Source organism: Sminthopsis crassicaudata, chromosome 1, assembly GCF_048593235.1.
Source record: "Sminthopsis crassicaudata isolate SCR6 chromosome 1, ASM4859323v1, whole genome shotgun sequence".
Classification (NCBI taxonomy): domain Eukaryota; kingdom Metazoa; phylum Chordata; class Mammalia; order Dasyuromorphia; family Dasyuridae; genus Sminthopsis; species Sminthopsis crassicaudata.
The window spans coordinates 508,263,925-508,277,033 of NC_133617.1; the positions used below are offsets into that span (position 1 = coordinate 508,263,925).

The following is a 13,109-nucleotide window of genomic DNA, read 5'->3' on the forward strand; positions in this document are numbered from 1 at the left end:
AGACTTAATCAACTAATCAATGAGCATTTATTTATTAATAAGTTCTTACTAGGTACCAAAAACTATAGTAAACTCTGAAATACCCCCCTCAAAAAAAAGGTAAAGATGGGAGAAGAAGATGAGATGTATGGAATTAGATAAATATAAGGTGTATATATGTGTGTGTGTGGGGGAATATATACAATATATCTTAGTGTGAAATGCACTCATTGTAGAGGGACATCAATTTGGGAAGAACACCCTGAAAGTCCATCTTTTAAAACTAAACTGTGTCTTAAAGCCAAGTATTCTTTCTTTTTTCATTATTAAATTTTATTTTTAATTTATGGAATAAAACAAGTATTCCCATAACAGCATAATAAAAAAAGAGAATCACACATGAAATTGCAGATCTATTGGGCACAACTTGTTATGACTTTCAGATATACAAAAAAAAATGAGATAAAATAATAGGAGAAATATTAATTGTTCATGGATAGGCAAAACCAAGTAGTTTAGGAAGCAGAGATGAAGAACATTTCAAGTCAACACAAAAGATAGAGAGCATTGTGGGGGGAAATAGGCTAATATATTTAGACTGTATAAACATGTAGTAGAGTAATATGTGAGAAGAATGGGAGGAGGCTAGATTGCAAAAGGGTTTTAAATGTCAAAACCCAGGAATTTTATTTGTTCCTAAGAACAATAGAGAATTATTATTGTTTGTTGAGTATGGGGTAACATGAAAATATCCACACTTGAGGAAAATCACCTTAGCAGCCATATGAATGATAGAGACTTGAAGTAGAGTCCAAATTCTGTATAATTATGGGTGCATGATCTAGAGTGATGAATAAACAAAAGAGGCCAATGAGAAAAATGTCATGGAGAAAGGAATTATAAAATTTGGCAATTGGATATATGAAATGAGTGAGAATGAGCTGAGATATGACACCAGGATCAGAAATATGGATGACTGGGAAGATAATAGTTCCCTTGACAGTAATGAAGAATTTCGGAAGAGAGTAAGATAATGAATTCTTTTTGGGATATATTACATTTGAGATGTGTAAGGGGAATCCACTTGAAAATATCCAGTGAGCACTTGAGCTGAAACTCAGGAGACAGACTAGAGCTGGATCTCCAGACTTAAACAGAGATAATAATGAAACCCATGGGAGCCAGTGAGGTCAACAAGTAAGAGAGTATTGAAACAAAAGAGTGCCTAGGACAAAACTGTTGGTGGAATTGTAGGAAGAGGGATTGGTTAGAAAAATATAAGAGAAAGATAAAAAGAGAGGTTCAGATGTTCTATCTAAGATCAGGAGGATTCTGGGTGGGAAACTCTACTAAGTGAAAGAAAATCTTTTCCCTTTATAAGTAGGTATCTAATCAGTTCTTATTGGTTGATTTATTAATCTATTGGTTCAGGGATATTTAGGGGAATGAATGCTAAATGTGGAATAGATTTGGAATACATATGGATTCAAATACCAACCCTGTCATTTAGGCTTTTTATGGTCTTAAAAAAGTAGCAAAAAGTTTCTGAATTTCAGCTTCTTTGACTGTAAAGTAGATGAGGGGAGGGCAGTAGTGGACTAAATGACTCATAAGGTTCCTTCCTGCTCTAAATATGTGATCCTAAGATTTGTGACCCCCAAATGCTTAACTAAATTACTTAATTTATTTTCAGCAATTTACAATTACCATCTAAGTTAATTATGACTAAATTTAAATGAAAATAAAATCTCTTAGGATGTGAGGGTATAATTGCTCCTGTAAGATTAAGATTATTATGCTAAAAATGGAACATGTTTGAAGTGAATGGATTCAAGTATTACTCCAGGGCCTGAAAAATCTCTAGATTTAAAATGAAACATCAAGAAGATTAGATTCTTAATTGATCACCCCTTCAAAAAAAATGCTGAATTACTGTTTACTCCAATTTCTACAATTATAACTAAGAAGATCAACTTTTACTACCTTAGGGCATGGTGAGAAATCATCAGTGGCTAACAAATTAATACAAAATACTTTTTTTAAAAAGGAAAGGATTAACAACACCTCATTTTCACTTGGTGAAAGTAGCAACTTTAGATGACAAAGATTATATTCAAAGCAGAATAGCAGGCCGTTATATATTCTTCCTTTTCAGCAGCTCCAGTAAGGCAGATACAGTTTGCAGGAAGAAAAACTATACACTTCTTATAAAAATAATAACTAGCACTGTCATATGTTAATATTTGCAAAGCACTTTTCACATTATCTCATTTTTATTGCTATTATCATCCTCATTTTTGTTGCTATTGTTATCCCCATTTTTGCAGATGAGATTGAGAAAGGATAAATGATCCACCCAAGATCACACACCCAGTAAATATCTGACACAGAATTTAAATTCAGGTCTTTTTGACTAAAAGTCCAGCATTCTAAGCACTGTGCCGAACACTTCCATGCCTATAACATCCTTTTTGTCCCCCACCTAAATTCAATTTTTTTGCTCATCTCTTAGTATGCTTTATTATTTTATTAACATCACTACTACCTTTGTGAATACAGAAGCCTTCTTTCAATGACATCATTTTACTTAAGTGATGTTTCTTTTTTTATTTCTAAATTCAATTTTTTAAAATTTTCAGATTTGTATTCTCTCCCACCTTCCATCTTCTTCTCTATGCTTACAACTGAAAAAAGTAAGGGGCAGCTAGGTGGCGCAGTGGATAGAGCACCTTGAATTCAGGAGGACCCGAATTCAAATCTAGTCTCAGACACTTAACACTTCCTAGCTGTGTGACCCTGGGCAAGTCACTGAACCCAGCCTGGGGGGGGGGGGGGGGGAAGTATAAAAATCAAAACCTTTGTTACAAACATGTATAGTTGAAGCTAAAGATATTTCCACATTAGCGATGTGAAAACTATCAACTTGTACTCTTGAATCCATCATTTCACTGTCAAGAGATACTTCCTGTAGCTTCTTGAAGGCTTGAAGTATTGAAGTCTAGATGAATAAAGTAGGCCATTAACCACAATTTTAAAAGGTCTGTCTATGTAAATTCAAAGAATTTTAAAATGAAAAGGCGAGTTGATAAATTTCTCCTGCCCATTTCATTTTCTACATAGAGTGATAAATATCTCTCCAAATTAGTGACTATGTGATATATAAGCAGCTAGATGGCACAGTGGATACACTACTGGGTCTAGAATCAAATCCTGGCTCATATATTTATTAGTTCTGGAATTCTGGGCAAGTTTGCCTCAGTTTCCTCATCTGTAAAGTGAGGATAATAACAGTATCTGGTTTCCAGGGTAGTTGTTAGCATTGAATAAGAAAATTATAAAATGTTTAGCATAATGTCTAGTATGTAATAAGTGCCACATAAAAATTAATTATAATTATTCATGAAGCATCCTCATTAGAGAGGAGAAAAAGAGAAAATGTATGCAAGACTTACATGTCCAACGAGATTTACTAGTGCATATTCCTTACCACCAATTTTAAAGAGGGCCTCCAATTCTTCCAAATTGTGTTGTTGCTGTAGTAATTCTTCCAGAAGTGGTCTTTTGGTTTTGCTTTTTGTGTAGATAAGTCCTGTCTCAAACAAGGTAAAAATGGTTCCTCTTTTTGGAGAGTTCTAGGCTGATGATCTGCAGGGAACTATGCGTCACTAATTTTCCTCCTAGATTCATGTGTTATGATCTTTGAGTAGGAATTGATTGAGGAGATCTAAAAATATGGAATTTAAATGGTCCTTCATTTATTTCGTGGGTTTGTGGAGGGCCCAATCTAGGGACTGGAGGGATGCCAGGGAGTCATTTGGACCCAGTTGGGCCCTTATCTAGGAAGACATAATTGAAGAAGTGGGAAAACTTCAACTGGTTTCAGGGTTGAAAGTAAAAGAAAAAAATACATAAATAAAATTACATAAGTGTACAAAAGAGTGAATTCTAATTGCCTGGCCAGTTTCAAGAATATGGCTTTGAGTTATTCTCTGAAGTATCAAAGGCCTTATGGTGGTGTTTTTGTTTTTGTATTTTCATTTTCCCCCTAAGATTCTATATACAAATACTAACACACAATGTTCCTAACAAGGAGGGAAGGGTTCCAAATATTAATATACCTATATGTAAATGTATATATGGACAGCTAGATGGCACAATGGATAGAATGCCAGACCTGGAGTCAGGAAGTTTTATCTTCCTGAGTCCATTTCCTACCCTAGTTGTGTGATCCTAGACAACAAGTCACTTAACCTCATTTGCCTCAGTTTCTTTATCTGTAAAATGAACTGAAAAAGGAACTATCAAACCACTCCAGTTTCTTTGCCAAGAAAAACTCAAATGGGGTCACAAAGAATTGGACACAACTGAAATGACTGAATACATCATCATCAAATTGTATATGCTTGTAACAATTCTAGCAAGAAATATTAATTCACTTAGATTCACTTAGATCTAGTTCTAAACCTGGTGTCCATGGACCCACACAGCATAGATTTTTATGGGGAAAATTTGCATCTTCATTTTCACTAACTGAAATTCAATATTTCTTTCAATTATGACTATAGGTAATAAAACATTATTCCAAGAGAAGGACCATATGCTTTACTAGTTTGACAAGGGGTCTGTGACTAAGAATTAGTGCCTTAGAGAAAGGATGGTACTCAGAAATAAATATATTCTTTTAAATTTGGAGTAGTTGGTAGAGTACTTAGAGTTAAAAGGACCTGGTTTAAATCCCTCCTCCTACCCTTAATGGCATTGTGAACCTGTGTGAATTATTTACTTTTTCTGTGCCTTGGATTCTTCAACTTTCAAAAGAAGAGGTTGTATTCGATGACCTGTAAAGGCCCCTTCTAGTTCTAAAATCTATGATCCTTTGATCTTGAGACAGGGTTACAGAAACCACAAACTATATAGATACTGTGAAATGAATTACACTAAAACTTGAATGCCCATTTTGTTAACACATTGAAACTCAAACAAATTTTTACTGAATTATCAAATGAAACCTAGCTAGTAATTAACATGCAGATGGTCCATTTTAGGGTCACATAAGCCCATCTGAATTGTTTAAGGATCAATTTCTTATCTTTTTTTTAAATGCTTGGTCTTACTGTCTTTTAGTAACTATTAAGAGTGTTTGTCAATTTTTAGAAATTTGCTCCAAAGATAAACTCAATATTAAAGTGTTTATTAGGCAGTTAAAAAATAATTATTTTTGTCATATTTAGAACCAGAGTTACAAGCATTCCAACAGCATTTAATTTAGAAATTCATTTCAAAATTCTAGACAAGTGGTATATATTACAAATATAATATCCACTGTGACCAATTCTTCCCACCTTCTGAAAATACTGCTATCGATATTGTCAGGGAATCTTACTTAGAATGATTTAAAATTGGTATCTTTTGCTAAATATTTCCTTTTTTGTTGATTGTATTCTTATATTTCCCTGCCTTAAAGGATTTGTGATCTCAATGGGAGAGAAGGAAGAATAAGGGCATACCTTCTAGCACTGTAGATTCTTCTGAGACTTATTTGTCCTTTTTTTCCCATCGATCCCTCTAAGTGTTCACTCAAAATATTGGAGATCTACCTTTAAGGTCTTTTGACATTGTTTAGATATCTATCTTTTGTATTATGTATGTGTGCAGCTTAATTGCCTTTCTGAGCAACCAATGAAAAAATGATTAGTCCATGTACTAGAAAATATTGTATTCCTGCTCTGCTCTGAATAGATAATTTTACAGTTCAACTCCCACTAATCAAGCCTATTTTCACTAGGCCATGTCTTGTCTCAGCATCTATTCAACCCCATTTTGGCAGGACAAAGTATGAAACCAAGAAGCATAGACCTGTAACCATCATGCATTCAATCTTTATACTCCCCATTGGAGCTACTAGGAAATTATCAAGTATGGAACAGCTGTGATTTTAGCTCCAAGTTTGCCAATAACCATCAATACATTTCTCCTTCTCTGTGACTTTCTTCAACTTTTTATAATGGCCAACCTAGCCCCATTGTCTCAGAACCTTAGGTGCTATAAAGAAAAAAATAGGAGATAAAAGGAAAATTTGGAAACTGCATAGGAAATTTGCTCTCCTTAAGTTCTATTTTTAAAAGACACGGCTTTGATCCACCACTATTAACCTCAGGTGAATAAAATGGATTTTAGTCTGTTGTTTGTGCTTCTTTTAAGCAAAAATGTATCCTTACAATGTGAAGTATCAGGTTGAGTTTAAATTTTCAAATAAAATAGCATTTAAGGTTTGCAAAAATGCTTTATAAATATTACTTTATTTTATCCTTACAATCAACTTGGGAATTAGATCCTGGTTTTTTCCCCATTTTATAAGTAAGGAAACTGAGACAGACAGAAGTTGTGATTTGATTTGGTCCACACAACTAGATGCTGAGAAAAGTGGGTTCCTATAAATGTTTTTGTTGTTTGGTTGTTTTTCAGTCATGTCCAACTCTTTATTCCACTCTATGGCATTTTCTTGGCAAAAATACTGGAGTGTTTTTCCATTTCCTTCTACAGCTCATTATACAGATGAGAAAACTGAGGCAAAAAAATGGTTAAGTGACCTTCTCAGGGTCACACAGATCATAAATATCTGAAGCTAGATTTGAACTCAAGAAGATGAGTCTGGTGACTCCAGGCATACATTCTATCCACTGTGTCCTAGCTGTCATTCTACTTCACTGAAAAAGTATTCAGTGCTTCGATGACATTCCCTTACATGAAATTATCATCGAAAAACTGAAAAAAATAACTGTTCTTTGCCATTGCACATTTTTAGTACCATAACAACCTGTAGATAGCATTGGGAGAAAATCAGAGCTGCTGGTTTTGTATAACAGCAAGAAAATATAAATTTAAAAACATCACATATATTAGCTCAGTTTGTAATGCTTTGGTTTTAAAATATATTTCAGTGCAAGATACCCTACTGTTAGAAGACCGCTACAACATAAAAGGTGTGAGTTATAGCCAAAGTCCCCTACTGTTACTGTTTTTCAAGTTTTACCCTTAAAAGTCTATGAAGATAATCCGAAAATTTTTAATAAAAATATTACATTTGGAAATCATTCCATTTCTCAGTCTTATAGTGGTTTTCAAGGGATAGTTTGTGGAGGTTGTCCTTTATCATCAAAGACATATATTTAGACACTGGATCTTTGATTCTTCAGAAATCATCTTGCTTCCACTATTTATTCCTCACCTAAAGTCATAGTCTTTTGTCACAGGACAATCATTTCCACAGCAACCAACAGTGAGTGGAGAGAGATTGGATAAAAGATAGAGAAAGAGAAAATGAACTCTTCTTAAGCATAAAGCTTATGCACCTTTCATTTTTCTCCTCAATAATCAAAATGTTTTAATAGAAAAATCTGTTACACTGAGCTTCTTCTTTGAAAAGTTGTATATTTTATACCTAAGATCTTTTCTGTAGCATCAGTAGTTTGCAGGAAAAATATGATGGTTTTGCTTTTTTTTTTTTAAAGGGATAGGATTATATCTACATACATATAGATTTAAATATAAATCTTAATATATAAATGTATATAATCCTAATTGGTATCCTTGATAGCTGCCAGTAAAATTTAGGAAACATATTCTAGAAAGATTTGATTTAGCAGATGAAAGATGTGTCTCTGGAGGCCCTTGAAGGTACATTTTCTATCTTGCTATTTCTTCCAGAATAGAAACCGTGTTTACATTTCTTCAGAGCATGCTAATGCCTTTAATGCATTCATGTTCCCTGGCTCTCCAGACATATGAATTGAGTCCTTTTGGATTTTATTTTTTTAACTATCAGGCACTTGTGATCTGACAATTGTGACACTTTTGTTCGCTTAGTTTTAAAAAGGAAAAGCCCTCATGTTTGATTTTGATCAACATCTGCCAGCTTGGTGCCTGATTAAGCAGGAACTGGGAAAGTAACTTTCTTTAGAAATGCAGCATCTTGGTTAATGTTGTGTAAGATTATTGACTGATATAGTGACATAATTTTTATTAAATTGAAGAGATTAACTCCAACAAAGAAACTCACTATGACAGCAGGCTTTACAAATAATAATGGGACCTGACACATCTCCAGGCTCACTGAAAATGATCTTCTTGCTACAAGTTCTTTCAGATGTGTTAAGGAAAAAGCCTCACTCAAATATTTGGTTGAATTTTCTGTCTGACATTAAGTCTATATAGTATTTATTTTTGCTTTAAATAAAAATTAAATTGGCATTGACACTTGAAATCTGTGGGTATTTGCCTTTTACTTTCCAATGTTTTTTGGTTCACAGCTCCCTTTCTTTCTCATGGTTACCTGGGATGTTAATAGAGCTTCCCATCCTGATTGGGACTAAATGTGTGACCCTGCCTTTTAGATTTGTCAGTGATGATGACCAAAAAGGTCTAGGCAGAAAGCTTGATATACTGCGGGATTTGGGTATTAAAGGATTGTCATTTCTACTCAAAAACTTCCCATTTCTGGAGTTACCATGATTGTGTGAAAGAGAACAAGAGAAGGACCTAAAGGAGAGACAAGGGAGGAAAGTGGAAAAGTGAAATTTAGACATTAACCAGGGCACTCCCTTCAATGAAGAGGGTGCAGACTTGAAATCCTGAAATGTACTTTTCAGAACAAAAACAAAACATCAAAGTTTATTTTTTACTTGGCAAGCGATGTTGTAAGTCTAATTAATTACTGTTTTGTAAGACCTCACTTTGAAGATGAGACAGAAGTAGTTATTTGTTAATTATTACTGTTTATTACTTAATGGGCTAAAGGCAAAATTTTGTGAAAAGAAACTCTTGTCAGTATATTTTTTTCCATAATTCCTTTTATGATGTCTATTGCAGGTGTGATTCGGGAAAGTTATCTCAAAGGCCATGATCAGCTTGTTCCTGTCACTCTCTTGGCCATTGCAGTCATCCTGGCTTTTGTCATGGGGGCCGTCTTCTCAGGCATCATTGTCTACTGTATATGTGATCACCGCCGCAAGGATGTGTCCGTCACACAGAGGAAGGAGAAGGAACTGACGCACTCCCGCCGGGGCTCCATGAGCAGTGTCACCAAGCTCAGCGGGCTCTTTGGGGATTCCCAGTCTAAAGATCCTAAGCCAGAAGCCATCCTCACTCCGCTGATGCACAATGGCAAGCTTGCTACTCCCAGCAATACCGCCAAGATACTCATCAAGGCTGACCAGCACCACCTAGACCTGGCAGCCCTGCCCACTCCGGAGTCCACCCCAACCCTACAACAGAAGCGGAAGCCCAGTCGAGGGAGCCGGGAGTGGGAGAGGAATCAAAATCTCATTAATGCCTGTACAAAGGACATGCCCCCAATGTCCTCCCCTGTGATCCCCACTGAGCTTCCCCTCCGGGCTTCCCCAAGTCACATCCCCAGTGTCGTGGTCCTGCCTATCACTCAGCAGGGCTATCAGCACGAGTATGTGGACCAGCCGAAAATGAGTGATATGACACAGATGTCCCTGGAAGACCAGGCTGCTACCCTTGAGTACAAGACCATCAAGGAACATCTTAGCAGCAAGAGCCCTAACCACGGGGTCAATCTGGTTGAGAACCTGGATAGCCTGCCTCCCAAGGTCCCCCAGAGGGAGGCTTCCCTGGGACCCCCAGGGTCCTCCCTATCTCAGAATGGCCTGGGCAAACGACTGGAAATGCATTCCTCCTCCTACGGCGTTGACTATAAGAGGAGCTATCCCACAAACTCTCTAACAAGGAGCCACCAAGCAGCCACCCTCAAAAGAAACAATACTAACTCTTCTAATTCCTCCCACCTTTCTAGAAATCAGAGCTTTGGCAGGGGAGACAACCCACCCCCTGCCCCTCAGAGGGTGGACTCCATACAGGTGCATGGTGTCCCACCCACCCAAGCAGTGACTGTTTCAAGGCAACCCAGCCTCAACCCATACAACTCACTGACACGGTCGGGGCTGAAGCGCACACCCTCACTAAAACCAGATGTACCTCCCAAACCTTCTTTTGCCCCCCTTTCCACATCCATGAAACCTAATGACGCATGTACATAATCCCAGTGGAAAGGGGGATAGGTGGTAAACCAACAGTGAAGCGAAATTGGCCCCTCTCAGCCAATGTTCTAAACTGCCTCAAAAGTTCCAATCTTACAAAGAAGGCTGCAGTGTTGCTGAGGAGACAGTCCTTTTCTTTGGGATAAAGTGGAAAACTTTCTATAATTGGGCCATGTGTTTCGGTGAAGGTTTACAACCACAGGACTCACCCCTCATCTTCCCCTGCCCCTTCCACTTGATAACAGCTCTGACTCACAAAAGACTTAACATCACAAACATGAGCCAAAAGCACATACACACACATACACACACACACACACACACACACACACACACACACACACACACACACAGAGGTGAACAGCGACTGCAACATTTCGCCCATGACTGCATTGGACGTTGCTGGACTGGCCTAGCATTCTGTCCTTTGCAACAGAAGTCCATAAAAAGGAATCATGAAAGAAAAAAAAAGACAAAAAAAAGTAAAGAATTCATTGATAAATCTAACTCAGACTTTAACAATGGCAGAAGTTTACTATGTGCAGATACTGTGAAATGCCCATCAGTGTTACAGCCTCCTATTCATTGCCATGTTGGGCTACTATGTCATAGATTTCTGCTACTCTTCTCTTTTAATGAATAACGTGACCGTTAACGCAAATAACTCCTATTATTTATTGTTCACCTTTTCTTTTCTTAAAGAAATGACTTTTTTCACATATCATCCTAAGAACAGCTCTTCAGAAAGCCCATTGAAAATTATACTATTTAACATGAATTCCATTAACTGGAGTAATTAAGTTCACTTTATTTTTCCAATAAATTCACTGAGCAAATAAGTTGGAGCTTGAATTCTAAACTTTTTGTTTGGACTGTCTGATCTTAGCTAAAAGGAAAAAAAAATTAAGAGGGGAATATTTATTTAAATCTGCCAGTTACTTTTCTGGCTTGGTCTCTGACCTGTGACATGCACACAAAAGAAAGAAAGAAGTAGAGAGAGAGAGAGAGAGAGAGAGAAAGAGAAAAAGAAATGCCCCCAGATCTAAAGCAACTGCAAGAAACTTTTAGAGTGCACATAAGTGCAACATTGCTGCCAACGAGGCTGTGTCAATCGATAATACTTTCTATGAAGGCACCAGCTTGTGATGTGCCCTCTCATTTCACCTTGCATGTGAGATGGCAAACGAAATACACAAATGGTGTAAACTCATTAATATGCTGGCTGTTACCATGCATAAATTAATGGTTTGATCACACGGGTTTTTTCGTGGGATTACATCTGTGAATAGCCTGTTTTCTTCCACATGTAAATTTGTGCCTTACACCCTCAGTTGTGTATACTTGTGAGCTATAGTATGTTCAACATTTTTTCCCCTTTTGGAAAAAAAAAATCAGATATTTATTTTCTTCCCCTCCCTTGAGACCCTCTAGAAAATTGAAGTCAAGCAGTTTTGAAGAAGAATGTCATGGTTATCATAATAATTTCACATCCCTTAAGAAACTAGGGCAGTACCACACCCTCTAATTCAAATTACCTTTCTAGTTGTGCCAATTCAAACCACCCTTAGGCTGTGCTGCCAGCATGGACCCCAGTGTTGTGGGTGGCGTTACCCTTTCTTCCTGCACATCTCCTTCCCCCTTATATTTTCATATCATTTCAATATGGTGATATTCTCAGTCAGCAGAGAAGAAACTAAAGTAATCCTCATCATTTCTGGCATGTGCATGGGCTGTGTGCACACTTGGGCGTTTGGGCTGATGTCTAAGAGGAGTCCCCAGTCATTTGCCCCCTGAACACATGCAGTGTACACAAAGAAATGAGGTGGAAATTCATTTGGGCGGGCTGGTCCCTGCTGTGATTAATAAATAACCTGGAGTACAAGGCCAACCACAAAGGATGATGCAAAAGCCTTTTGAGGCAAAGGATTTTTTTTTAATTTAGTTTTTTGTTTCCTTGTGGGTTTTTTATTTTAAAGGGGTGGGGGGAGTTGTGTGTCAGTTTCTTTCTCAGTTTTCATTTGTCCATGCACACAGGTTTTTTTGTTTAATATGTCAATAAAAATGGAAAAAAAAAACTGTGTCTACATACTGTAGAAAGTAAACATTATTGTGTTGGGTTTTTTTGTTTGTTTACATTCAAATTAGATGAATGGTATGTTAGGGGATTTTTCTAGGTCCCCATTTTTAAACCTAGTTTGTTCTGCAGGTATTTTATTTTGAACTTTTTGAAAGGCATTGAACCATTTTGAGTCAGCTAAGCTAGAATATAGATGATACAGATTTTCTATCTGAACAGTCTAGAAACTATAGTGTGTAACAAGGGTGAGTGCCTGTCCTTCCATTCCATAATTCTGATCATCTTTTTTTTAGTGGACTAACAGTTCAGATTCTGCAGTTTGTCCTTCCTGAAGTCACGAACTCTGTTCCCTAAACAAGAATTGTGATTTTTGAAAAATATGTAGATGCTAGGAAGGTGAGGGCAGGGAGGGGAGGAAGGAACTAATTTCATCTTGCAACCTTCTCCAGAGAACCTGGCACTACAGAAAATCAAATTTAATGTAATATTTATGGTTTCCCTTAACAAACCATATCAGAAAGACTGCTGTACCTGTCACATTGGCAAACTCTCTACCTGGTAATGTGCATTAGATATTACCAGGTTGACTATGAAATGTATTCAATTGTATTCAATGGGTCTTCTTCACTTCCCTCTGTTTTTTTTTTCCTTTTCTTTTTCTCCCTGCTACATGTGGGGAGGAAGATCCATAAACCTAAGTGTGCCTTTCCTTTTTTTCACCCTTGCTATATGCTGGTAGGTGCAACAGATTCAGACTTCTATTTGTTGTAAAGTTGTAAAAAAAAAAAAAAATGATTATGATGCACCGATTTTCCTTCCACCTCCACATCCCCTAACATGTGATTCACAACTTAATGTATGCTGTTAAAAAACAGAGAGAAAGAGAGAGAGAGAGAGAAGAAAAAGAAGAAAGGAGGAAGAAAGAAAGAAAGAAAGAAAGAAAGAAAGAAAGAAAGAAAGAAAGAAAGAAAGAAAGAAAGAAAGAAAGAAAG

The 13,109-nt window shown here is 36.7% G+C and overlaps 1 protein-coding gene across 4 annotated transcripts in view; it reads left to right on the forward strand.

The window, feature by feature from the left end:
- SEMA6A (semaphorin 6A) overlaps window positions 1-12,142 on the forward strand; it is a 174,676-nt gene extending 162,534 nt beyond the window's left edge. For all 4 annotated transcript variants that reach the window (XM_074281542.1, XM_074281541.1, XM_074281543.1 and 1 more), the window contains one exon: window positions 8,848-12,142. In XM_074281542.1, the coding sequence (XP_074137643.1) occupies window positions 8,848-10,040 (1,193 nt within the window). In that variant the 3' untranslated portion in view covers window positions 10,041-12,142. The remainder of the gene's footprint in view (window positions 1-8,847) is intronic.
- The last annotated feature ends 967 nt before the right edge of the window (window positions 12,143-13,109 follow it).